The sequence below is a fragment of the Armigeres subalbatus genome, chromosome 3 (genome assembly GCF_024139115.2).
Source record: "Armigeres subalbatus isolate Guangzhou_Male chromosome 3, GZ_Asu_2, whole genome shotgun sequence".
Lineage (NCBI taxonomy): Eukaryota > Metazoa > Arthropoda > Insecta > Diptera > Culicidae > Armigeres > Armigeres subalbatus.
In genome coordinates this window covers 58,433,429-58,461,131 of record NC_085141.1, presented here as the reverse complement: position 1 = coordinate 58,461,131, position 27,703 = coordinate 58,433,429, and the positions used below count along the sequence as shown (strand labels likewise).

Below are 27,703 nucleotides of genomic sequence, written 5' to 3'. Positions count from 1 at the left end.
TTAAATAAAGGTTTTTTTAAGGATCTTGGACATCTTATGTTCATGGAAATTAGGATCCTATGATTTTTACACTGGATTTGGTACATACTGACGATGAGGACATTGCAAAAGTCACGATTTATCTAGTATATTGTTTGAACTGAACTCGCGAACGTTTTGGACAACTTGTATTCACGAAGATTTGGTTTACATTATGCGAATATGAGAACATTGCAAAAGCCTTGATTGGTAGATACCTTGAGCTGAAATCGAGAATGTTTTGGAGTACCTTGAACATCTCGTATTCAAGAAAATAGGGTTTGCATGGTGCGCATATGACTATTGAGTCAGGTTAGATACATATCGATGTTGAGGACAATGCAAAAAGCCTTTGGTAATCCGGTAGATACTTTAGGTCAGCGGTTCTCAACTTGGAGTACATGTACCCCTGGGGTACCTTCGGTGGGCCCAGGGGGTACCTCGGACAAAAATGCATAATTGCGTATTTTAATAAATTTTAATTGAAACTTATTGATAAAGTTTTGATTTATGTATATTTTTATTTATTTCAAAATTTTGTCTTGAACATAATATGCATGGCGGACAGCAACTCAAAGACTATTGAATCCTTCCCTCCACAACCAAACAGAGGATGAAGGGCTGTGGACAAAAGATAAAAAGGACATAAAGACGAAGAAAAAAAAAAAATTAAAAATCTTCTCTGCAATCTACCTGATCGAAACAAAATGTTGAAGCTCAGTTGCTTCGTTGCAAGAGGTTTGGAAGCATCCTTCTACGTTTCTCAAAAGCATCCTTCGAAGCAGCTCTGAGAACTTCTTTCAAGAGGGTCGGAGGACTGCTTTCAAGAGACTTGGAAGCCTCCTTTCAAAGGGTTCAGAGGCCCGGAAGCCCCCTTTCAAGAGGCCCGAAAACCCCCTTTTAAGATGTCCGGAAACCTTATTACTAGGGGCCCGGAAGCCTTCTTTCAAAAAGCTCGGAAGCCTCCTTTTAAGTGGTTCGGAAACCTTCCTTCAAAAAGGCTGGAAAGCCTGCTTTCCATAAACTCAAAAACCTTTTCTCAAGTGGTTCGGAAGCCTCCTTTCAAGAGGCTCGGAAGCTTCCTTTCAAAAGGTTCGGAAACCTTCTTTCAAGAGGCTGGAAAGCCTCATTTCAAGAGGCCCGGAAGCCTCCTTCTAATATGCCCAGAAGCCTCTTTTGAATAGGCCCAGAAGCCTACTTTCGAAAGGCCCAGAGGCCTCCATTCAAGAGCCAAGAAAATCTACTTTTAATAGGCTTGGAAGCCTTCTTTCAAAAAGCTCAGAAACCATCTTTCTAGAGGCTTGGAACCCAACGTTCAAGAGGATCAGATGTGTCCTTTCAAGATGCTTAGAAGCCTCCTATGAATTGTCTCGAGAGGCGCCTTTCAAGAGGCTCGGAAGCTTCTCTACAAGAGCTCAGAATAATGAAAATTGCAGCCAACTTTGTGGAGAGTCATATATCCCGTTACACTTATTTTCATTTACAGCAAAAAAAAAAAAATAGGGGGTACCTCAATTAATGCAAAAGTGCGAAGGGGTACCTCTCAAGAAAAAGGTTAAAAGCCGTTGATTTAGGTCGAACTTGAGAACGTTTTGGCGTACCTTTAACATCTCGTATTCAAGAAAATATGGTTTACTTTATGCATATATGCCTATTGGACCGGATTGGGTATATTCGACTGATGACGACATTACATAAGCCTTGGTTGATCTGGGTGATACCGTGGGCTGATCTCGAGAACGTTTTGGAGAAACTTGAGCATGTCGTATTTCTAGAAATTGGTCCCATCGATCAAGATAACTAAAAATGAGTGTTTAGATTTATCAAACAGTGTGGTATAGGATCCAAACATTTCAGATTCATCTGCATGCTCTCAGAAGCGAAATTTCCTCAAGGTATCGGATATCTGCACACTCAGTTTTTATTTCTGCAGCTCGGCAAAAATCCGCACAACCATGCGCCAGCAAAATAAAAAACTGATATTCCGACAAAAATGATGTTTGTTAACTGATTTTCGGCAAATTATTTGCTGATTTTCAGCTATTTTGACAGATATCTCGGCAAAAACATGTTTGCTGGGGCACGGCTGTGCGAATCTCGGTAAAAGTTGACCATTTTGCTGAGATCCCGGTAAAAAATATTAAGTGTGTGGGTCTTCAGGGTACAGTCATACTCGACCTCCATTATTTTTCCTGTATATGGACATCCTGATTAATATTTTTGCTGAAGAAAGTGGGAACCTAGCTGTCTTCTGTGATTTTTCACAGCCAATCTAAAACGCTGGGCATAGTTTGTCTGCATAAAATGGGAGACTTTATCCCAAATTCATACAAACTCCTTATCATTACTTCCATTATTGGAAAACAATTCGAATTTCTTAATCGCGGACAAAAACTATATAGGCTATCTTGATTTGATTTACGCGTTTTTTACAGTCTACTCTGTGTTTCTCCTTTGACGTATTTATTTTAAGTCCTTATCTAGGGCTTCTTCCTCAGAAGCATATTTCAAACTTATTTCCATATGGCTTTCCCGTTCCTTTCTATTTTTTCACTTCCTTTTCTGTTAGGTAAATGAAGAAAAAGGCAGTGAAGGCGATGACCTACATATCTCCCAAATTGACAAAAAAATGGCCTTCCGGAATTTCAAACGGTTGATTACAGATGTAGTCTTCGATGGGAATCTTCTGATAACAGAGTTGACCCAAATCACTTTGATCCAGTGAATTTGAGAATATTTTTTCATCATTTCCCATAGTAAAATTTTGGATTTCGGCGCCCCCCTAAGGCCTGACGCCCTTGGCGAGGGCCAACCACACGCTTCGGCACTGGGTACATATAAACATACCAGGGCCCGGTGATGACAGTGTGCCATTCACTAACGACAATAACCGTCACTAACCACTCACTGATTGTGCATTGTGCTGTAGTGTTGTGTAGCGAAACCACTGCCGAGTATAACTAATATAATGTGAATCTAGTTATGCCACATTGCTGGCAGTGGCCACTTCGTGCAACTATAATTAGTTACAATCTGTTTCAATGTTAGGAGATACAAAGAGACACTAGGTGTCTTCTTTGACGTTTTGTTTTGATAATGGAAATATGGAATAAAACAATAAAGCGCAAAGCAAAACAAATAAATAAAAAAATATGCTTGTATTATAATGTTAAATTGAAATTAAATTGATATTGATATGACTAATTAAAACTTCATTGAATTAGTCAAATCGATATCAACTTAATAAAATAAGGTATTATAACTAGATATCTCCTTCTATGTATATACATAAAAATGAATTTCTGTCTGTCTGACCCTTGTAGACTTGGAAATTACTGAACCGATCGGCGTGAAAATTTGTACGCAGTTTGTTTGGGACCGGGGAAGGGTCTTAAGATGGTTCGAGACCTCATCCCACATTTGAAAGGGGGGCTCCCATACAAATGAAACAAAAATTTCTTCATAACTTATTCTAGCAAATGGGACCAAATCTGGCATGCGGACGTTTTGGAAGGGAAGATATGTTTATGTGGTGGTTTGAAACCCTTCCCCCTTCTGGAAAGGGGGGCTCCCATACAAATCAAACAGAAATTTCTGCATGACTCGAAACGAAGTTCATCGGGTCTGCTAGTAAATTAAAAAATAAACAACAAATGTAGCATGATTTTTGAAAACGTGGAATGTCCAAATAAGGGACTCTCTTTCGCTAATAAATTGACTATTTTTGCATTTGCTGCAATTTTTTTACATCGCTAAACAAAGCTATTTTCTTCAGATATCTGCTAAAAAACTACGAGACGAACTCGGTGGTATAGTGGCTACCGCTTCTACCTTATAAGCAGGAGGTCGTGGGTTCAATTCCAGGCTCGTCTCCTTCCTACTTTGTAGTTCTATCATAGTTCTTTGTATTTCACGTTCTACCAAAACGATTCCTACTGTTATAACCTTCCACACTAACAATTCCAAAAAACCTCCCGTGGCACCTATGAGAGGTCGTAGAGTTCTCTGCATCTTTCTTAAGTAGGTGTCCGACTAACCATCCTTCCCCTTCCCCAGCATTCGCAAGGACGTGGCCAGGACAGATCTGGACTATTGGAGAGTGCATTGCTTCCATCTAAGAGATAGTGATTAGTCCCAAATCAATATCTGTGGTAACGGATGAAAGTGATGCTACTCTCATACAATAGTCTTGGCTTGTACCACCTACGAATTTGTGCGAATTGCTCAATGCTAATGCTAATGCTAATATCTGCTAAAAAACTACGTAAATGTTAGAAAGTGTTTGTAATAATCAAGAGAGAAAGTAAACAAAGAGCACTTCTCTTTTGTACATTTCCAAAAATCAGGCGAGAAATGGTTAACTCATGCAAAGTGTAGATTACATTTCTTTGCTACCGTATTGCAGAAACACACCCGCTGATTTGTGTTGTGCAATACAATACAATACTACAATATGACACATCAAAGAAGTTATGAGATTTTCCTCGATGGACAGGAAGTGGTACTTTCGAACATTGTGGTAAAGTGAGGGCCGATGTGCTGACGGGTGCAAAAGGTTGGTTTAACACAAACGTAGTAGCAAAATCAGGGCACATTTGAAGTTGTGGGCAAAAAACGAATTAAATATATATTTGAAAAGCTCTTTTTAATTAAACACAATTAGGGGCATTCCTTTATTGGGTTATTATACATTAATCCATCAGGGGCAACTTATAAGCACTTTGTTTCTTCGATGCGTTAGATTTTGTGTGCAACGTAAGCTTGACCAGAGAGAAACGGTTTCAAAAATAAAATCCTGCTCATCATTTGTAGAATCGCAAAATGTAGAATCGCAGCAGACACTCAGTTCAATTTAATATTGAATCATACTGAAAATTTGATATGCTTGCATGATTCACTATTCGGGTAAATATACACCGGCAAAATGTGGAAGGTTGAGCATTGAGAAAGCGCGCCTACCGCCTACCATTCAATTGACGGCGCGATATTATCATGCGTGGCGGTAATGATATGGAGAGACTTCAGGCGACTGTATCCATCGACATAGTGGCGTCGAACAAGTGGATGGCGTCTGATGACCTATTCCCAGAAACGGAAGGATTCATGGTAGTCGATCAGGGTAACTTTTGACAGAATGAAATGCACGAAGATTATTCAGGATGGTTACATTTGATGAGTGAGACGATCGACAGAATGGCCACTCAATGTCAAGTTTTCCAATTTATATTTTGATTTTTTTCTGGTTTCTAGTCAAATGAGTATAAACTTTCCTTAACGATAAATATGATGTGCATCGAGTTAGATTATGAATGGTTATTCTTAGAGTTCATCCATGATCTACAATTGCCATTTTTTTTCGTTTGAAGCGCCTATAACTTTAAGAACGTCGTTCAATGTTCCACAATAAGGTTGAAGCCAATAATATATCAATATACATTTGCCAACACCTTACCGTAATCATTCGTGCTTAATCGGCAATGTATAAACTGAACTGAACGGTGAAATTGCCGCCTTCGAAGGATGTGCCGAAGCGCAATTTAGTGTTCCGGGAATAAAGCCGTTCAACCAAGCATTATAAAACCATGATGAACTCCGGAGCTGTTAACTTGCCGTTTTGTTTGTATTGCTTGCTTTCGTCGATGCCAGTAAAGCAGTCAAACTATATACTAATTGGCTCGCAAACTGCCATCAGCAACGCGTGCAAACAAACAACTGCTGCTGCCCTCAATTCAAGTAAAATCGCACCAAATCAAACCCTTCTGTCGAGCTGGCGGCGAAGGCCATGGCAGTGAACTTTCCATACAGTGAAGCAGTTAAAGAATGATATATAAAGTTAGATGGTTATTGGCTCGATGGATGCTTTTTTTTCAAATCGAAATCACCTAAACGCAGTGTCGGGATTGTCAAATCGATTTAACATAGTGACAGTCGCAGAACCACTGGCATGCAGTAGTTGAGATCCTGCTATCCACATCATCATGCACCTTGTTGAAGGCGTTCCATGCTGATATGTAGTTATACGTTATTATACCATTTGCCATTTTGCTTCAAAAGCAGTTTTCTATATGATTGCGGTATGGGTATTAGACTGGTTCAATAAAGATAATTCTTTTTTTTTGAATAGGTGTTATTATAATTATTAAGTGATGAGCTTAAGAATAAAAAAAAACACTTCGATATAGTTTAGAAAAGGTGTTATGATTTTAGAGATATCACAATTAGCGCAAATTTTTAGTATTTACGCCAAATGCTTTCGTAGCCATGATCAATGATAGCTCCGGAAATCTGTTGAGCGACCAAGCAGGGGTGTCTGCTACGTGGAAAGAGCACTTTAAGGTATGGTATCATACAAAAATTACGTAACACTTGGAGGGGGAGGGAGGGGTTGAGCGAAGTGTGACGATCCATACAAAATTTTAAAATATTCCATACAAAAAGTATGACAGAGGGGGGAGAGGGGGTTTGAAAATGCCCAATTTTTGCGTTACGTAATTAATGGATCTTCCCTAAGGACAATCGGACAAAAAGGGCACCAGAAGAATCATGGTTGAGAATAATGGACAAGCAATGCACTATGGTCCAGGATACAGATTTACGCGGAAAGATGAATTTTACGCCAAAACTATATTTTTTAGAAAAAACTGTTGTTCTACAAAATTGTTCGAAATAGTAAGGCCATCAGTATGGTTCTACCAAAAAATAGGGTGGCCCATCATATAAAAAAATTAGAAAATATTTTTTCTATTTCTCAGAATATTGACATGTTATGTTCTACAAAGTTGTAGCGCAGCTCATTCCAATCAATTTTGCTAAAAAAACTTTTTCTGTTGCTCTTAAGTTGGCTGATTTAGAGCAATTTTACCTAATTGGATTAGGGTGTACCTCAAAAAAACAGTATTTTTTTGTTTTAGATTTCTCGAAAAAGTCGTCTTCAGGTGACTTTTAGAGCTAAAAAAAATGCAACTTTTGATCGGTAAATATGCACAATATCTTTTTCCGATCAAAAGTTATAATCGTTTTTCTGTCAAAATTACATTTTTTTCATAAGTTGATATCTCCGGTTAGGGCAGACCAAAAAAATATGTTTACACGGTATCTAAAAGAGAAATTAATATTCTTCATTATGTCAAAAAAATGGGGATATGTTATTTTTTTATCTCAAGTTTCACCAATTTTACTAAAATTATGTTTTTTCAAATAAATTGATATAACTCGACAACGGAAGAAGATACAGCAAAACACGCGTTTTGAAAAGCTCCAAAAGTCTTCAGAAGATGACATCCGTGAAAAATAAAAAATGAAATGAGCAGATCATAAATCTTGTTTTTTGAGGGACACCCTAATCCTGGTAAGTAAAATTACTCTAAACAAGTGAGCTTAAGAGCTACATAAAAAGTTTATATAGTAAAGTTGATTGGAAAAAGCTGCGCTACAACTTTGTAGAACATTTTACGTCAATATTCCGCAAAATAAAAAAATGAAAATTTTACATTTTTATAAAATGGCCCACCCTATTTTTCGGTAACTCTATAATAAGGGCCCAAGTATCCAGAACAACTTTGTAGAACAAATTTTGTTTCTTAAAAGTATGCTTCAGACCGAAAATGCATCTTTTCTCGTAAATCTTGCAATACCATGATAATGATAAAACTTATAAAAAGTGTTAGAGCTGTAGATTTTTATTTTCATTTCTCACGAATGTCATCTTCTGAAGACTTTTGGGGCTTTTCATAACGCGTGTTTTGCTATAAGAATATCGTCTGTATCTTTTTCCGTTGTCGAGTTATATTAATTTATTTGAAAAACATGGTTTTAGTAAAATTGGTAAAACTTGAGATAAAAAAATAACATATCCCCAATTTTTTGACATAATAAAGAATATTAATTTATCTTTCAAATGCCGTGTAAACATATTTTTTTGGTCTGCCCTAACCGGAGATATCAACTTATGAAAAAAATGTGATTTTGACAGAAAAACGATTATTACTTTTGATCGGAAAAAGATATTGTGCATATTTACCCATCAAAAGTTGCATTTTTTTTAGTTCTAAAAGTCACCTGAAGACGACTTTTTCGAAAAATCTAAAACAAAAAAATTAGATCAAAAATACTGTTTTTTTGAGGTACACCCTAATCCAATTAGGTAAAATTGCTCTAAATCAGCCAACTTAAGAGCTACAGAAAAAGTTTTTTTAGCAAAATTGATTGGAATAAGCTACGCTACAACTTTGTAGAACATAACATGTCAATATTCCAAGAAATAAAAAAAATATTTCCTAATTTTTTTTATATGATGGGCCAACCTATTTTTTGGTAAAACCATAATGATGGCTTTACTATTTCGAACAATTTTGTAGAACAACATTTTTTTCTAAAAAATATAGTTTTGGCGTAAAATTCATCTTTCCGCGTAAATCTGTATCCTGGACCATAGTGCAATGGGAACCACCAACGCTAGACGAGGTGAGAAAAACTCTTCGAGAGATGAAGAACGGTAAGGGCGCTGGGAACGACGCGACGGGTTCCTGGCTGAGATTTTTAAAGACCGGAGTGACTAGGCGTTGTCCTTTGCCTTATATGAGTGTTAAGTCTGAACAACCATTGGTTGAAGACGTTGAAATTTAGACTTTGAAGATTTAAAGGCGCTACATATTTTTCACAAGCGGGCGTGGTGGTCATATGGCAACTGTTTCTGCCTCATACGCAAAAGGTCGTGGGTTCAATCCCAGGCCCGCCTCTTTCTCTAACTTGGTATCTTTCCGTAAGCTTCCCATGTTATAGAAATCGCTAAAATAGGAAATGGAGTCCCATGCAGTTTCCATCTTCTACTATACCTTCAACTAACTGTTCTAGCATTACTTATGTTAGAATTAGAAATGAACGGAAAAGCGCGTTTTCTGCACTCAATAAGAATAATATAATCATTTTGTTCCTATCACATTGGCAATCCCTTTACCAAGACGAACCACTGTCATAGAAGCTAAGCCGCAAATTTCAATAAAATTCCGCATGAACTCGTGGCAAGTTCAGTGGTGCTCTCGACTTGTAGTGGGCGAGTATCTGCATCATAATTTCCTCCCCATTCCAGATAGGCCGTAAGGACGTGGCCGGCGTAGTTTTAGACCATTCAAAAGTCTACAGCACTCGGACTGTGCACATAGAAGTTAGAAAGCAGCTTCCTTGCCGCATCCAATTACGATTGTTTTGGTAGATCGCAAAGTAGCAACTACGAAATGTACGACCATCAAGCTCAAGTTCAAGCTTGAAGATGCTCCAGATTTTACACATTTTGTGAGGGCCCATTTTCGTGATCATTGCCACGTCCTAAACTTTTCAGAATGTCTTCAAATATTATTGATTCTTAATATTCCCACTCTATACCCTTCAAGTTATTTAAATCCTTCGGATTCCTAGGATTTATGCTTAACCCAAAATCTGCTACCAACTCAACTTTTGTTCATCATTCAGAATATCTAAAATCCGAAACACGGAAATCGACTGAATTCACAAAATTATCCAAACCTTCATTTTCCAAATTAAGTAGACTCGCTAGATTACCTAGGCTTCACGTTTTCTTCTGATAAGCCGAGCATGACATTCTCGTAAGGATTTTATAGATCCTTTAGCCTTTTCGGGACGTTTTCCGGGACGCCTGGCAATGCGGGACAAGTAGGCTGAATCCGGGACTGTCCCGCATAATCGAGGACGTCTGATCACTTTACACTTTACACTTACACTTTACAAACCATGTTTGAGCGGTTGAGTTATGCGAAGTTAACGAAATTGGCCCTAATGGACTGTTTAAAAAAAAAAAAGTTTTTGGCGCTCTCATAGCGCCATTCCCTTTTTCATAAGAATCATTTTTTAAATTTTCATAAAATTTTGTCATAACAACCATCGATAAATAACAAAAATATGTTAAAATTGATATGTTTGTGTCAAGCGCAGTAAAAATCTTTGCATAAATCAATCTCGTTAACTCATCGCAAACACGAATATCAAATAAGTGTTACTTACGAATTACACTTCACTTACTTTGTATGTACATAAAATATCCCATGTCATTCGACGGCCAGTTTGTCCGAGATTTTATAGAGATCGGTTACAGCACCAGCGATGGTTTTAGGACAAAAGATCGAAGGTCAAAATGTCGAAGGACAAAAGGTCAAAGGTCGAAACAAAACTGATCTGAAAACTCATATGTGAATATGTACATTATGTGGAAGATATTGATTTGAAAAATGTATTGGAGGTAACCATTTTCCCTTCGATGGGACTCGAACCCACGATCCTCAGTCAAATTGGAAAAGAAAAATTTGGTAAAAAATTAATTCTAAACTGGAAAAACAAAATTTTAAAAAGGTTAATTTGATGAAATCGCGTGTTAACTGTTTTTTAGTATTTAGATCGGTTTTCGAAAGCAAAATAGTGATTTTGAGCAAAAATAAAAATGCGGGTGTTAGAGGAACAAGTAAACCCTGAAGAATAGAGTCTGTTTAAAATATAAAGCATAACTCGTAAGAATAGCCTATGATTAATCTGTCTATTCAACTTTTTTTTTCTGTCGGCCTTTTGTCTCTTAGATCTTTCGTCGTTTCGACCTTTTGATCCAGTTTTTTCAACCTTCTTTTCCGTTAAACTTTTGTCATTTTTTCGACCTTTTGTCCTTTCAATCTTTTATATTTTCGACCTTTTGTCCTTTCAACCCTTTGTCCTTCGACCTTTTGACACAGATTCACAGCGATGATGGTTGCGGAAACCTACTTAATTTTTTTTTCGCTTCAGATTCTCCGTCGTTTGCGTTACTGATGTGTAATAGTGAATTTAAAATATTAATGGGCTTTCTTCAGGGCCACGTCCACTTTCCAAAAAGAGAATAGATTCCACGTCTCATGTCCCCCATACTTAACTCGTCTCGGCCTGAGTGAAATGAAAAAAAAATGAAATTGCTGCCATTTCGTCATATTTTGAAGCCTCCGGAGGTACTCCCAAAGGCCTCTGAACTGACCCCAGGGTGTTCAATATACCCAGAATGATATCCAGATGAAATAATCACACTTGTCTTGCAAAATGCTGATACCCATATTGCCATGGTTTGTGATATTTTGAAAATTGCAGATTTTGATGCCACCGGAGGCTTCCACAAGAGCCTCGGAACTGATCCCAGGGTGGCCAATATCCCCAGAATCGTATCCGAATGTCATAATCCCACTTTTTTGCACTTACAGTATGATACCCATATTGCTAGTATGAAGAAAATATTGAACTGTCTATTTTGGGGCCTGTTTCAAAAGAGTCACTTGTTGTTGGCCATTTCTTGAAAAGGTGTCGCCATGATTTTGTGGATCAGTTGTAATCTTTATATAAAAATCTTTCAAAATGGTATGAATAGCGACGAAAAAACGACATGTTGTTGGACTTATACCGCCGGAAAAGGAAGTTGTGGTAGTTGACCCAGCAGAATAACTCCGGATAGGAGGACTACATCCCAACACGTATTCTGAATTCTGAGATAAAACCAGGCCAATACGATAAAAAATGACGAAATTGCAGCAATCCGATTTTTTTGTTCACTCGGACCGATACGGGTTAAGGAAACAAAGTGTTTGTGTGATTGAAAAGATTCATTGTAACTAATCCTTGCACTTCTATGAGCAGATGCCATGTCTTATCAATCTGATTACACCCAATATTTGTTTTACTGTCGGATGGTATTCTTCAATTTCTCGGTTAACCTGAACGTCCAGAGCTTTTTAAATACGGGTATATCCCGTTAGGCATAAAAACGTTAGGCATAATGGACGTTAGGCATAACGGACGATAGGCATAATGTACATTTGGCATAATGGACGTTAGGCATAAAATGACCCAAAGAACAGCCTATGACATAAAGAAGGCAGAATTATGCCAAACGTCCATTATGCCTAGCGTACATTATGCCTTTCGTCCGTTATGCCTAACGTCCATTATGCCTAACGTACTTATGCCTAACGTCCTTATGCCTAACGTACTTATGCCTAACGTCGTGGACCCTTAAATACAATTTAAATTTCCTTTGATTTTTTGTGAATTTTTTCGTGGGATTAACTCATAGTTTCGTTGACGGTAAAGGTCCTAATCAACTAAAACCCAACCGTGTAGAAAAATAACTGGGTGTATTATGAAGTAAATAGAAGTTAGCAACTTATTTAATTACAGGTCGGACTCGATTATCCGGAGACTCGATTATCCGGGGACTCGATTATCCGGGGTTCGATTATCCGGAATTTTAGACTCGATTATCCGGAGTATTTTTTTTTCTTCGAATGTTTTTTATTCTAAATTCTTATTTTCAATAATATGATATGCAATATGATTATTTTAACAATGAGACGTATCTAGGTTGTAGGAGGGGGTTGAAAAAGGGGTTGTTTTGAATATTAAAATCTGACTATAGGCTTGTATATCAACTTCATGAATTCAAATGATTATATTATTGTTATATTCCTACTAAATAGGATTATTTGAGGAAGTATGAACGTAGCTTGCATGGGAGGTTCTGAAATAGGGGTGTTCTACATATTTAATTTTATTTTCATGAGTCAATTATTTTCTTTAGAATATGTCCACAAACTTCTCGCTTCAAGAACTTTTCCGTGGAAGTCCGTTTCCTCTTTTTTTAGGCAATTACATAATCGATTGCCAATTAAGCTATTGCATTTGAGACAAAACAGTCGCTCATTCGACAGACGAAAACGCAACCTCGCCACCATAAAACGATGTGTTTGGATCCATAACATGGGTTGCAGAATTCGCTCTCAATTTAAAATTAACAACGATGGACATAAAGCATGAGGCTTTTTTTACCATAACAAGACATGAAAACAAATTGCTCGTCACCTGATTCAAATGCGAAAAAAGGGGCAGAGAACTATTTCCCCCACCGACGTTGTGATAAAACGCTAGTACAATTGTCACTGAGGTACATGTGTAAATGTGCTCCATCAGCACTAATGTCCTTACAATTGGAGTTTTTCTAAGGGAATTTATCTTGCAGAATATCACCCTTTGAGGAATAATCCATTAATTTCGTAACGCAAAAATCGCAAATTTCCACAGGAAAATCTTGCAAGCTCCTGTAAATGGTTATTTATGTGCGGAACGTTGCCTATTTTTTTTATTCTGAAGACCCCCTTTTTGTCTCCCTCGGATACGAAAGGCTATATGTTCGCTCCAAAAACAAACATATTTAACCCTTATCCTCCCTTGATACTTTTTAGGCACTAAAAAATGACTTCAAAAAATCATAACTCCGTTGATTCTCAACCGATTTTGACGATTCACCTACCAAACGAACCGGTTAGGTCTCTAGTTTTCAAACCTGAGAAGATAATTAGCATTGGCCACCTGGTTCCGGAATAATTCCGGGGTCGAGTGGGGTACCTTTTTTTTTCCAAATCAAATGACCATGCTAAAAGTCTTAAAACTAATTTTTTGATGTGTCCCACTTCATGAAATCACGAGACATGTTCAATAGTGCCTGTTCCAAGGTTCCCTGGTGGGTTTGGACAGGTTCTGCGGCATTCCGGGGACCTGGTTCCCCCGGGACGTGGCCACTTTTCGATTTGATCCGAAACCCATCTTGCGATGTCTCAAACTTCATGATTTTGCGAAACAAGCTCAATAGAGTCTAATTTGAGGTACCTAAGTGGTTCTGGTCAGGTTCCGTGGCATTCCGGGGACCTGGTTCCCCCGGGGAAGTGGCCACTTTTTGATTTGATCCAAAACCCTGCTTGCGACGTCTCAAACTTCATGATTTCGCGAAACGAGCTCAATAGAGTCTAATTTGAGGTAGCTGAGTGGTTCTGGTCAGGTTCCGTGGCATTCCGGGGACCTGGTTCCTCCGGGGAAGTGGCCACTTTTCTATTTGATCCGAAACCCTTCTTGCGACGTCTCAAACTTCATGATTTTGCGGAACGAGCTCAAAAGAGTCTAATTTGAGATACCTGAGTGGTTCTGGTCAGGTTCCGTGGCATTCCGGGGACCTGGTTTCCCCGGGGAAGTGACCACTTTTGATTTGATCCGAAACCCATCTTGCGATGTATCAAACTTCAAGATTAAGCGAAACGAGCTCAATAGAGTCTAATTTGAGGTACCTGAGTGGTTCTGGTCAGGTTCCGTGGCATTCCGGGGACCTGGTTCCTTCGGGGAAGTGGCCACTTTTCGATTTGATCCGAAACCCATCTTGCGACGTCTCAAACTTCATGATTTCGTGAAACAAGCTCAATAGAGTCTAATTTGAGGTACCTGAGTGGTTCTGGTCAGGTTCCGTGGCATTCCGGGGACCTGGTTCCTTCGGGGAAGTGGCCACTTTTCGATTTGATCCGAAACCCGTCTTGCGACGTCTCAAACTTCATGATTTCGCGAAACGAGCTCAATAGAGTCTAATTTGAAGTACCTGAGTGGTTCTGGTCAGGTTCCGTGACATTGCGGGGACCTGGTTCCCTCACACTTAGAATAAATTACCGAAGTCGGTAATTCATTTACCGAATTCTCAACAGCTGAACGTTCGGTAATGAGTTCGGTAAACAAAAAAATTACAGATCGGACGGTAAAATGTTGCGAACAGCACATATGTCAAATTTACCGACATTTCGGTAAATTGTCTTTGCTGACTTTTCGGTAGTACGTTACCGAAAAACTGTAAATTACTAAACACGTGGCAGGAAATTAATTTTAAGTTTTTTGTTTTATGGCAGAGAGGCGAAAAAAACACTGTTGGACATCGAATGAATAATTTTATTTGCACGATATGGAATGCATTTGCATTCAATTTAAAAAGGGGTCAATCTAAACCGTAAACACATCTTCCGTTGCAATTTGAGGGCGCCGACATTTAGAGCATTTGGTTCTTGCAAGTAACTATAGTACGAATGCTGAAGGAAACCGTATAATTCCGTCCGTCCATTGGAATACACAATATAGGAAGCGCCATGCCGGTGGTCGTCAGGTCGCCGAAAAAGCGTCGAAGATCAGCAACGGATGAGTAAACTTGTTGAATTGAACTGTAGGGGAATGATGTGCAATAAGAGCGTAATGGCACTACACTATTTTTATTAACTATATTACACTTACCTTCGTACGCAATGTGAAAATCGAGAAAAGAAAACATAAAAACTCTCCACTTCCCGTCTTCGAGCTGCAAAACTGCGCAAAAAAGGAAGATGCCATGTTGGATGTTACGTCAAACGTTACCGAACGATCAGTAATTTAATTAGTTAATTACCGAAACTTCTGTAAATTGCGAATTTACATTATTTTTCGGTAAAATTTATGACAGCTCGTAGTGGGGAGAATGCCAATCACCGAAGTTCAGTAGAAATCGATGTCAACAAACGAAAAATTACCGGAACAACGGTAAATCCTAAAATTACAGAGCGGATCTGTAAAATAAGTTACCGAAGTCAGAAGCTCTGTTTAAGTGTGCTCGGGGAAGTGGCCACTTTTCGATTTGATCCGAAACCCATCTTGCGACGTATCAAACTTCATGATTTCGCGAAACGAGCTCAATAGAGTCTAATTTGAGGTACCTAAGTGGTTCTGGCCAGGTTCCGTGGCATTCCGGGGACCTGGTTCCCCCGGGGAAGTGGCCACTTTTCGATTTGATTCGAAACCCATCTTGCGACGACTCAAATTTCATGATTTTGCGAAACGAGCTCAATAAAGTCTGATTTGAGGTACCTGAGTGATTCTGGTCAGGTTCCGTGGCATTTCGGGGACCTTGTTCCCCCGGGGAAGTGGCCACTTTTTGATTTGATCAGAAACCCATCTGGCGACCTCTCAAACTTCATGAGTTTGTGTAACGAGCTCAATAAAGTCTAATTTGAGGTACTGGAGTGGTGCTGATAAGATTCAGTGGCATTCTGGAAACTTGGTTCCCTTGGAAGCGGCTACTTTTCGATTTGATCCAAAACCCATCTTGCGATGTCTCAAACTTCATGATTTCGCGAAACGAAGTCAATAGAGTCTAATTTGAGGTATCTGAGTAGTGCTGGTCAGGTTATGTGACATCCTTGGAACCTGGTTCTACCAGGGAAGTGGTCCCTTTTTGATGTGATCTGAAACCCATTTTCCGTCGTCTCAAATTTCAAGATTTCACGAAACGAACTCAATAGATTCTATTTCGAGGTATCTGAATGGTATTATTATTTAATCAGACTAAGGCCGAAGTGGCCTGTGCGGTATATAAGAGTCTTCTCCATTCGGCTCGGTCCATGGCTACACGTCGCCAACCACGCAGTCTACGGAGGGTCCGCAAGTCATCTTCCACCTGATCGATCCACCTTGCCCGCTGCGCACCTCGCCTTCTTGTGCCCGTCGGATCGTTGTCGAGAACCATTTTCACCGGGTTACTGTCCGACATTCTGGCTACGTGCCCGGCCCATCGCAGTCGTCCGATTTTCGCGGTGTGAACGATGGATGGTTCTCCCAACAGCTGATGCAATTCGTGGTTCATTCGCCTCCTCCACGTACCGTCCGCCATCTGCACCCCACCATAGATGGTACGCAGCACTTTCCTTTCGAAAACTCCAAGTGCGCGTTGGTCCTCCACGAGCATCGTCCAGGTCTCGTGTCCGTAGAGGACTACCGGTCTAATTAGCGTTTTGTAGATTGTCAGTTTGGTACGGCGGCGAACTCTATTCGATCGGAGCGTCTTGCGGAGTCCAAAGTACGTACGATTTCCAGCCACTATGCGTCTCCGAATTTCTCTGCTGGTGTCATTTTCGGCAGTCACCAGTGAGCCCAAGTACACAAATTCTTCTACCACCTCGATTTCGTCACCACCGATGCAAACTCTCGGTGGGTGGCTCACATTGTCTTCTCTTGAACCTCTGCCTATCATGTACTTCGTCTTCGACGTGTTGATGACTAGTCCGATCCGCTTAGCTTCCCTCTTCAGTCTGATGTAGGCTTCTTCCATTTCTCAAAGTTACGTGCCATAATATCTATGTCGTCGGCGAAACCAAATAGCTGGACGGACTTATTGAAAATTGTACCACTCGTGTTAATCCCTGCTCTTCGTATTACCCCTTCCAAAGCGATGTTGAATAGCAAACACGAAAGACCATCACCTTGCCGTAACCCTCTGCGGGTTTCGAAGGGACTCGAGAATGCCCCTGAAACTCGAACTACGCACATCACCCGATCCATCGTCGCTTTGATCAACCGTGTTAGTTTATCCGGAAAACCGTGTTCGTGCATTAGCTGCCATAGCTGGTCCCGATCGATTGTATCATATGCGGCTTTGAAGTCGATGAATAGATGATGTGTGGGCACGTTGTATTCGCGGCATTTCTGCAGTACTTGGCGAATGGCGAACACCTGGTCCGTGGTGGAGCGTTCGCCCATAAAACCCGCCTGGTACTGCCCCACGAACTCCCTTGCAGTTGGTGCTAGTCGACGGCATAAAATTTGGGAGAGTACCTTGTAGGCGGCGTTCAGCAATGTGATTGCGCGGTAGTTGCTACAATCCAGCTTATCGCCCTTTTGTAGATGGGACACACGACACCTTCCATCCACTCCTGCGGCAAAACTTCCTCCTCCCAAATCTTGGTAATGACCCAGTGCAGCGCTCTAGCCAGTGCCTCACCACCGTGTTTAAATAGCTCTCCTGGTAGTTGGTCAACCCCAGGGGCTTTGTTGTTCTTCAGCCGGCCAATCTCCTCCTGGATTTCCTGGAGATCCGGAGCCGGTAGAATTATGTCCTGCGCGCGTTCTCCCAGGTCCATCACCATACCGCCATCTTCGTCTGCCACATCGCCATTCAGGTGTTCTTCGTAGTGCTGCCGCCACCTTTGGATCACCTCACGCTCGTTCGTTAGAAGGTTCCCGTTTATGTCCTTACACATATCAGGCTGTGGCACGTGGCCCTTACGTGAACGGTTTAACTTCTCATAGAACTTTCGTGTGTTATTAGCGCGGTACAGTTGCTCCATCTCTTCACGGTCTCGATCTTCCTGCTGGCGCTTTTCCTCCGGAAAATCGAGTTTTGTCTGTTCCGCGCCCGTTTATATCGTGCCTCGTTCGCCCTCGTGCGGTGTTGCAGCAATCTCGCCCATGCTGCATTCTTCTCTTCCACTAACTGCTCACATTCGCCGTCATACCAGTCGTTTCTCTGATCCGGGGCACCGTGCCAAGTGCAGCGGTTGCGGTGCTACCAATGGCGGATCGAATATCTCTCCAGCCATCTTCAAGAGACGCTGCGCCTAGCTGCTCTTCCGTTGGAAGTGCCACTTCCAGCTGCTGCGCGTATTCTTGGGCTAGTCTACCATCTTGTAGCCGCCCAATGTTAAGCCGCGGCGTCCGACTTCGACGCGTGTTGTACACCGTCGAGAGTTTTGAGCGCAGGCATACTGCAACGAGGTAGTGGTCGGATTCAATATTCGCACTGCGGTAAGTGCGGACGTTCGTGATGTCGGAGAAGAATTTACCGTCGATTAGAACGTGGTCGATTTGGTTTTCCGTTTCTTGGTTAGGTGATCTCCATGTGGCCTTGTGGATATTGCGGGGAAAGAAGGTGCTTCGGACTACCATTCCGCGGGAGGCTGCGAAGTTTATGCATCGTTGGCCGTTGTCATTCGATACGGTGTGCAGACTATCCGGTCCGATGACCGGTCTATACATTTCCTCCCTTCCTACCTGTGCGTTCATGTCACCGATGACGATTTTAACGTCCCGCAGTGGGCATCCATCGTATGTCTGCTCCAGCTGTGCGTAGAACGCTTCTTTCTCGTCGTCGGGTCTCCCTTCGTGTGGGCAGTGCACGTTGATGATGCTATAGTTGAAGAAACGGCCTTTAATCCTCAGCTTGCACATCCTTGCGTTGATTGGCTGCCACCCAATCACGCGTTGGCGCATCTTACCCAGCACTATGAAGCCGGTTCCCAGCTCGTTGGTGGTGCCACAGCTTTGGTAGAAGGTAGCCGCTCGATGCCCGCTTTTCCACACTTTCTGTCCTGTCCAGCAAATCTCCTGCAGCGCCACGACGTCGAAGTTGCGGGGATGTAATTCATCGTAGATCATCCTGTCGCAACCTGCGAAACCTAGCGACTTGCAATTCCATGTTCCAAGCTTCCAATCGTGATCCTGTATTCGTCGCCTAGGTCTTTGCCGATTATATCGAGTCGCATTATCTCTTATATTGTTCGTAATGATTGGTTTTCTAGGCGGCTTATTGGGCCAGCGCAAACCTCCTGTCTCGTCGGAGGGCCGTCGTGTCAGGGCTGTTTAGCGTCCCACCTAACACCAGGACTTGGGCTTGTGCGCTTTGAGCGGCACACGGTCGCTTTGGTGGGGCCTACTTGCGGATACATGCAGCTTTTTATAGAGGTTTAACAGGGCCCACTGTCAAACCCCACCACATCCTAGGCAAGCCCCACAACTCGCAGATGGCCTGGGGAGGGATCGTCAAGCCCTTGGACATAGTCCCTGCTGCCCGTGTATCTGAATGGTGTTCGTCAGGTTTCGTGAAATTTCGAGAACCTGGTTCTCTTGGAGATGTGGGCTTTTTTTGTAGTGATCGGAAGCCCATCTCTCGACAAACTTCATGGTTTCACAAGCCATTTTCAATAGAGATTTTTAAAAGTTACTGGAGTGGTGCATGTTATGTTCCGTGGTGTTCAGGGAATCTGGTTTACCAGGCAGGTTTTTGATGCATTTTTAAACTCTTCCTGAATCGTATCACTTGTGTCATATCTAGGTGGAAACTATCCAGAAGTACAAAATTTCTCAGAATACTCGAGAGCATGTACAACATTTTAGAATTTTATGTTTCGTTGTTCATGTTACAGATTACATGATTCAGGATTCAGAATACACAGAGCAGTTTAATCATCCCCGAGGACACCAGGTTACTGACATAATGAGAAACGTCTTCTTGTTTCGCGAGATCATGAAGTTTGAGACGTCAAAATATTGTTCAGTTCAGTTCACATTAAAAAATGACCACATCCCCGGGAGAACCAGGTCTCGCGAAGTCATGAAGTTTGAGACGTCGCAAGAAGTCGTAACCGCAAAAAGTTGCCATTTCTCGGGGGAACTAGGATCCCGGGATGCAACGGAACCTGACTAGCACCACTCAAGTAGCTTTAAATTGAGCTCGTTCCGTGGAATCATGAAGTTTGAGTCGTCGCAAAATGTATTTTAGATCACATCAAGAGAGACCACTTCCTTGATGGACCCAGGTTCCAGGGATGCCACGTTACCTAACCAGCACCACTCAGGTACCTCCAATTAGACTGTTGAGCTCGTTTCGCAAAATCATGAAGTTTGAAACGTCGCAAGAAGGGTTTCGGATCAAATCCAAAAATCAGCGACTTCCCCGAGGGAACCAGGTCCCCGGAATACCACGGAACCTGACCAGAACCACTCAGGTACCTCAAATTAGACACTATTGAGCTCGTTTCGCGAAATTTAAAAATTTGAGACGTCGCAAGATAGGTTTCAGGTCATATCAAAAAGTGGCCACTTCTCCGGGGAAATCAGGTCACTGGAATGCCACGGAACCTGACCAGAGCCACTTAGGTACCTCAAATTAGACTCTGTTGAGCTCGTTTCGCAAAATCATGAAGATTGATGAAATCATGAAGCAAAATCATGAAGAAGATGGGTTTCAGATCAAATAAAAAAATCAGCCACTTCCCCGAGGGAACCAGGTCCCCGGAATGCCACGGAACCTGACCAGAACCACTCAGGTACCTCAAATTAGACTCTATTGAGCTCGTTTCGCGAAATCATGAAGTTTGAGACGTCGCAAGATGGGTTTCGGATCAAATCGAAAAGTGGCCACTTCCCCGGGGGAACCAGGTCCCCGGAATGCCACGGAACCTGACCAGAACCACTCAGTTACCTCAAATTAGACTCTTTAGAGCTTGTTTCGCGAAATCATGAAGTTTGAGACGTCGCAAGATGGGTTTCAGATCAAATTAAAAAAGTGGCCACTTCCACGGGGGAAGCAGGTCCCCAGAATGCCACTGAACCTGACCAGAACCACTCAGCTACCTTAAATTAGACTCTATTGAGCTCGTTTCGCGAAATCACGAAGTTTGAGACGTCGCAAGCAGGGTTTTGGATCAAATCAAAAAGTGGCCACTTCCCCGGGGGAACCAGGTCCCCGGAATGCCACGGAACCTGACCAGAACCACTTAGGTACCTCAAATTAGACTCTATTGAGCTTGTTGCGCAAAATCATGAAGTTTGAGACGTCGCAAGATGGGTTTCGGATCAAATCGAAAAGTGGCCATGTCCCGGGGGAACCAGGTCCCCGGAATGCCGCAGAGCCTGTCCAAACCCACCAGGGAACCTTGGAACAGGCACTATTAAACATGTCTCGTGATTTCATGAAGTGGGACACATCAAAAAATTAGTTTTCAGAGTTTTAGCATGGTCATTTGATTTGAGAAAAAAAAAGGTACCCCACTCGACCCCGGAATTATTCCGGAACCATGAGGCCAATGCCGATTCTCTTCTCAGGTTTGAAAACTAGAGACCTAACCGGTTCGTTTGGTAGGTGAATCGTCAAAATCGGTTGAGAATCAACGGAGTTATGATTTTTTTAAGTCGTTTTTAGTGCCTAAAAAGTATCAAGGGAGGATAAGGGTTAAGATGGCTCGGAGATCCATAGTATTATATACCGATGGTCGGCGAATTTGGGGCGCTGTATGTGGGTTTGAGTGCACACAACATAGCCCATTTTTTGGTAATTATCCTCATCCAATTTGCTTGCGACTGGTTGCATTTAATGGAAAATCCTTTCAAGGTCCCCCCTAACACACGTGACGGAAAAATCGCGACGCGATTCTAACGCTTGGCTAATGCGATTCTGTTGCCGTTGGAGTGAAAGAGTAACTGGAACATTGCCTAGAGCACCCAACGATAAAATCGCGGCGACTAGTTTTCGCCGTGGCGGCGATGAAATCACTCAGGTCTGGGGGAGCCTTTACAATGTTTCCTATTGAAAAATGGATAGATGGGTCAATTGACTCAAAACTTTCATAGATTTCTGTTGAAAATTGACTAGAACAAACTTTAGGTTCAGAAATAATGGCCAACACACTATTTTTTTGTACAAAAAATGCGCAAATAGTCTAGTTATTATTTTGGCACCTATTCTCAACCAACAAGTTCGATTCGAATGGGAATCCTGTCTCATTATTTCATATTAAAATTGACTGGATTGGACTATGGATTCCAAAGTTATGAAAAAAATACTATTTTCTATTATATACCAGAAAGTCACCGATGCCGTTAGGCGGATTAATACGGATTTTTTCAAAATAATTTCTGACTACTCCACTGCAAATACAATAAAACATAAGTTTTTCGTCATTTAATTGCAGATTTGATTTTTTTTCTAGTGATTCGATTATCCGGAGGATTCGATTATCCGGAGTGAAGAAAAAATCGATACTCCGGATATCGAGTCCGACCTGTATTATGAAACCTCAGTTTACTCAATTTAAACGTAGTTCGCACCAAATTTGAAGAACAGCTTCGTTTGTTTGGCAGCTACTTACATCCACAACTCTCGGTCCATAAACATTGAATATTTTTTATTTCAACCTCGACGCTAGTGCACCAGTCTAATGTGCATACCTAGCTACCGTTTAATCCATGCGGCTCAAGGCGATTCCGTTGTGATTGTTGCGACACGGTGAAGGCGTCACACAGAAGCTACGTAATGCAAAAAATTACTATTGTCGACCCCTTCCCCCTACTTAAAAAGTTTTGAAACAACTTTCGTACGGTTCGGAACACTTGCCTACAGATTCCCGTCTCCGTGAAGCGTTGTTTGTGTACGATGCCGAAAACTAAAATGAAAACAATATTCTATCCATCGTGGCCACACCATTTATCGAGAGCTGAAGTTGTTCGACTTAACAATTATGTATTAGAAACAATCAACGTCAGTGGCGACTTGGTGAACTGGCAGCGACGGCTTGTGGGTGGTTAATTTTTTTTTGTTCCCCTGGACAAGTGGGAAGCTTGGGGTGGCGACTGTTTGGTACACAGCGAAAATTCTAATAATGCAGTTACTGCTGTTTCGTTTTTATTATTTTTTTAATTAGGCAGGAGGTGGTTTGCGTTCAGTGTTGGGTGGTTGATGATTCCTGCACTAATGCACATCGGGTTTCACATACATTCACTGTAGTTATACCCGCGTTAGCACGGTGTGTGGCAGGATATCCTTTTTATGGTCAACCGATGATTAGGAAGTAGCAATAGCAACATAAAATCAATTTTTTCATCACTGGTTTGTACCACCCGCTTGTGGCGTATGCTTGGTTAACACTCACGCTAATACATTTAGGCTAAACACTCGAACCTGCGGACACTAGCGTGTAATCGATATCGTATCCTTCTTCGTAGCACTTGCAAGAGCAATTAGTCGTCGTACACTTTCAGGGTTAACGGCAGGGGATGTTTAAATTGATTTTTTTTCGTTCAAAACCAATATAATTTATCGCTTGTGTCAAAACTGATGACTCATGGTAAACCGTTATTGTCCAACCCCACAACACAGAATAATCGTGCGGGTGGAGGATGGTGCCTTGTTTTGCTAAGCTGGTTTTCTGCACTTTTCTTTGGAAAGGTTTAACACGGCCAAGGCGTAGCACTTGGACACATTTTCACTCCCAAAACTGCCACCCGCTAATTACCGACTGCTACCTAAGGCAAATTAGTACAACTATTCACCACAATCCTAATTACTAAAATTTTACAGCACTACTTATGTTGTACTTCACTGATGCCACTTTCCATTAACCCTCTTCTCATGACCACGGCCACGGCGCAACGACGGTTTCAACTTCGGTCGGAACGTTCTAACAGCAAACGAGAAAGAAAACTGACTGACATAGCACCGTGAACTGTGTGGTGGAGTGCACCCTTCAGGGTGGTGGTGGAAAATCTCACCCCGTCTCTCTGCGGTTGGTAGCGTGTGCAGGGCTGCCAACCGTGACGAGCCAACAACCACCACTTGTGAGTTGATGTCTTCTGCGATTTTCAAAACAAAAACATTAAAGAATGAACGTTCAACATGTGGATATCGTCGGTTGTCGTCGCATTATTGTTGTGGGTTTCAATGTTGCCGGGTAGCCTTCGCCTTGCGAACGGCGGGTGGAGTTAGTTTGGGTACATGAGCAGATGAAGTTTTAGGAAGGGGGTGTTTGTTCACGAACATGTTCTGAGTGGTATGAGTTTGAGTTTTATTGTCATAAGTAAATTTGTTGATACAAACGCATTATTAGCTTTTAGTGCTAACCAACAGTGATAATAGGATTGTGTCTACTACTGGGATTTAGTGCTCTCAGACGATATCAATTCCGACAAAATTTTGTTTTCATGGCTAGACACCCTGGTGATGTCTACCACACTTTATTCTTCATATGAAGAATATTAAAGTTCTTGACTCTGTCTCTGTCGAAAGACCGATTTCATAGTTAAGTGGAGATAAAATATAATATTTTAAGTTGTCGGCTATTGTAACTGAGATGATTGTTTGAGGAGTAGCAAGACCTCCCCCAACCTATCTTCGCCGCTGTCAGTAGGTGGACTTCCCACATTTCAAACAAGCGGACGCGCGCATGTGTTTTCGTGATCACGTGGAACCCGTAGATGCACTGCGAAAACATGACCAACACAGTCGTATTTATCGCACTTCTACCAAGTTGTACCAGTCGCACTAGCCGTGATTCTGTATGTTTTCACAGATTTCTAGTGTATAAAAAGTGAAATCAGCAGTTACTGGCGCTGTGCGCATGACATGCAGTTGGCAGTTATACTTTGCACTCTCTTCACTACTCTGCACGCGAGCTGAGGTCTCACCGAACGAAAACGCGCGCTCGATTTATTCCTCCCCATCAATGTTATAGCCAGAGTGGGCAATAGAACGCGTTCAGGCAAGTTCAGTTGCCTTGGAGCTCTCGCTGCACACATCAATACTGCCCCCGGGTTTCGTCCTTCTTGTTTCTATTATTGCTGCTTGCAATAATGCACGAACCGGAATTCATTCATGGTTTATGTGTTTCGTGACTTGGTTTTTGCTCTGATTGCATGTGAAATATTTGGCAATGTTTACCTTTTTTCGCCATCAACAACGTGCCACAGTAGTTGTCATCATTGAGCGCCGAGTATTGTGCGATTCCTTCTTGTGGGAATGACTTGGCGGCTTAGGAGAAATCTGTTATGTAATAATAGGGTAATTATTGAAGGAAATGGATATGCATTATTCAGTAAGAGCATCTTACCGGTGTTTTAGTTGGAAGAAATGATCTTATAAATACTTTGCAATGAAAATTTGTTTTTGAATTTTGTTTCTCGAGACGACGTTTGAGAGATATGACTTTTAAAATGTTTGCTTTGATTGAACAGAACATTGTTTACGACTAGATTGTCAGTCTTCTACATCTCGCAAAGATTTTCATTGGGGCGTACCTACAGTACCTACTCTTATTGAGAATCATGTTATTACACTGACGCAATCTGAATTGGTTTAGCGTTATTGAAGATTATTGAAGCAGAAAGATGCGTTTTTGGGTTTTTGTTTTGCAGTTTAGAATTATAATAATGGCAGAATGAAGAGAAAAGCTATGTGGCTCAAACTAGACATCAACACGTTGAATCAGCTGTTGGGAGAACCGGGGAGAACCATCCTGCGTTCACACCCGAACATCGGATGACTACGGTGGACGTAGCCAGAATGTGGGACAGGAATCTGGTAAAATTGGCTCTCGACAAAGATCCGACAAGCACAAGAAGACGAGGCGCGCCGCGAGCAAGGTGGATCGATCAGATGGAAGACGATGTACGGACCCTTCGCAGACTGCGTGCTTGGCAGGCGTCTGGCGACGTGCAGTCATGGACCGAACTGATTGGAGATGACTTTTATGTACAGGGCGGACTCGATTATCCGGAGCATTGAAAAAGGAAATGTTTTCAGTATTTTCTTCAAAAAATCTTCGAGAGGAAACTCTTTATAATTTCCATAAGAATTTTCCAGAATTTCAGCATTTTTTTTTTCAGAATTTCTACGTTTTCAAGTTTTATGAAATCTTTTTACAACAGAATTTCAGCTGGATTTTTATTTCTGTATTATGAAGTTTTTTTTTCATTTCTACGGGAAATTCTTTTTTTTTTGTTTATTAGTCATTCTTCGGATTTTCCACAATATTTTTTTTAAAAGACGATGAGTCAGTCATTCGGTGGAACGCCATATGGCCGAATAACTTGTTAAGTCGAAAGCCATCTAGCCGACCTCCATTTGGTCGGTCACTAAAAGCTGGAATTTCAATACTTCAATACTTTTCTATGAAAACATTAATGCTTTCAGATAAATCTTTCCTTATGTAAATGAATCCTTAGAATATTCAGAAAATTGTCGCACCCAAACTTTTACTCCAACATGTTCAGTTGTTATAAACATGCGCGCCACATTGTGCAATTTTTTTCAAGTGAACAAAGGTCGTGGGAAAAGTACACGGTGAACAATTTTGAACATGAAAATGTTTCGAAACTGTTGAAGGATTTTAAGTAGACCGAGCTCCATTATATCAAAGGTGATTTGTATTCAAAAATTCCATTTGGCCGAAATGGTAGTTTGGCAGGAAGGGCTATTTTGCCGAAAATGTCACTTGGCCGAAAATGTCGACCTGTTTGACCAAATGACCAGTTGTGTTACTGCCAAATATCATTTTCGATCAGATGTTTTTTTGAACTTAGAGCCCTTCCCGTCGTTTGACCGAAGGTCATGCGGTGGAAAGCCTTTGACCTAATAGGTTGGGAGAAGAACCCGTCCTGTATCCACAACATGTTAACTAAAGGAAGTTGGCAATTCCATTCCGGTCCCTCCCAATACTCTTTTATATATAGTCATACGGTTTTAATATAAACTATTAATAGGGGGAGTTCCCCAGTGCCGGACACAACTATTTAATGAAAAAATCTCTAATTTTCTGGATTATGTTTACTTGCATACCATATCCACAGAATATGATCATTAATGATTCATACAAACTATATTTGAACACGTTTTTCGACGATGCATTTTGATGACGAATTTTGGTGAACAATTAGTGTTCGAAAAAGTGTTCCAAACTACTGGCCACTATTGCATCATGTTCAAATATGACCAAGCTCTTGTTACATGAATAAAGACATCATTTAGAATAGTATAAGCTTTCTGATACCTTAACAAAAAGATATAATTGAATTGAAGTAAGTAAGGTTCATAGAATGATTATTTGGTCACATAAAAAATCTTACTGTCCGCACCCGAGGGAAAGTTACCGGATAAAGATTTTTTTTTGTTTTAGTTTCGTGGGATCAAACCACCCCACCGAAGGAAGTGGATACCCTACAATACATTTTTCGAACTAATTCTTTCACATGTTGTGCAATTGCACAAATCGAGTTTCAGACTTAGTAGTTAATTTCCAGTCCGGGTGGCTTATACCCGGAATATAGGCACTTAATTTTGATTGTACTTCTAAAGTAAGCCGAAACATGAAGATTTTTGACATTTTTGTTCAATTTCATTTTTTTACAAAGCTTACGGCATGAGGATCTGATATTTCTTGATAAGAAAATTATTTTGAGCTTTTTAGTGGAATGTTTTTACCTGTCATAAGACGAGTTTATACAATCCCAT

At 41.1% G+C, this 27,703-nt stretch overlaps 1 protein-coding gene across 4 annotated transcripts in view; it reads right to left on the bottom strand.

Annotated features, from left to right (window-relative positions):
* LOC134223539 (phospholipid-transporting ATPase ID) overlaps positions 1-27,703 on the bottom strand; it is a 154,163-nt gene that overhangs the window by 36,249 nt on the left and 90,211 nt on the right. The window contains exons 1-2 of one of the 4 annotated variants that reach the window (XM_062702712.1): positions 25,305-25,426; positions 25,136-25,237 (exon numbers count right to left, since the gene is read on the bottom strand). The exons of the other annotated variants lie outside the window; for them this stretch is intronic. Coding sequence (XP_062558696.1) covers positions 25,136-25,148 — 13 coding nt within the window. The 5' untranslated portion in view covers positions 25,149-25,237; positions 25,305-25,426. Of the gene's footprint in view, positions 1-25,135; positions 25,238-25,304; positions 25,427-27,703 lie in introns of those variants that run through there. 4 annotated transcript variants of the gene reach the window in all.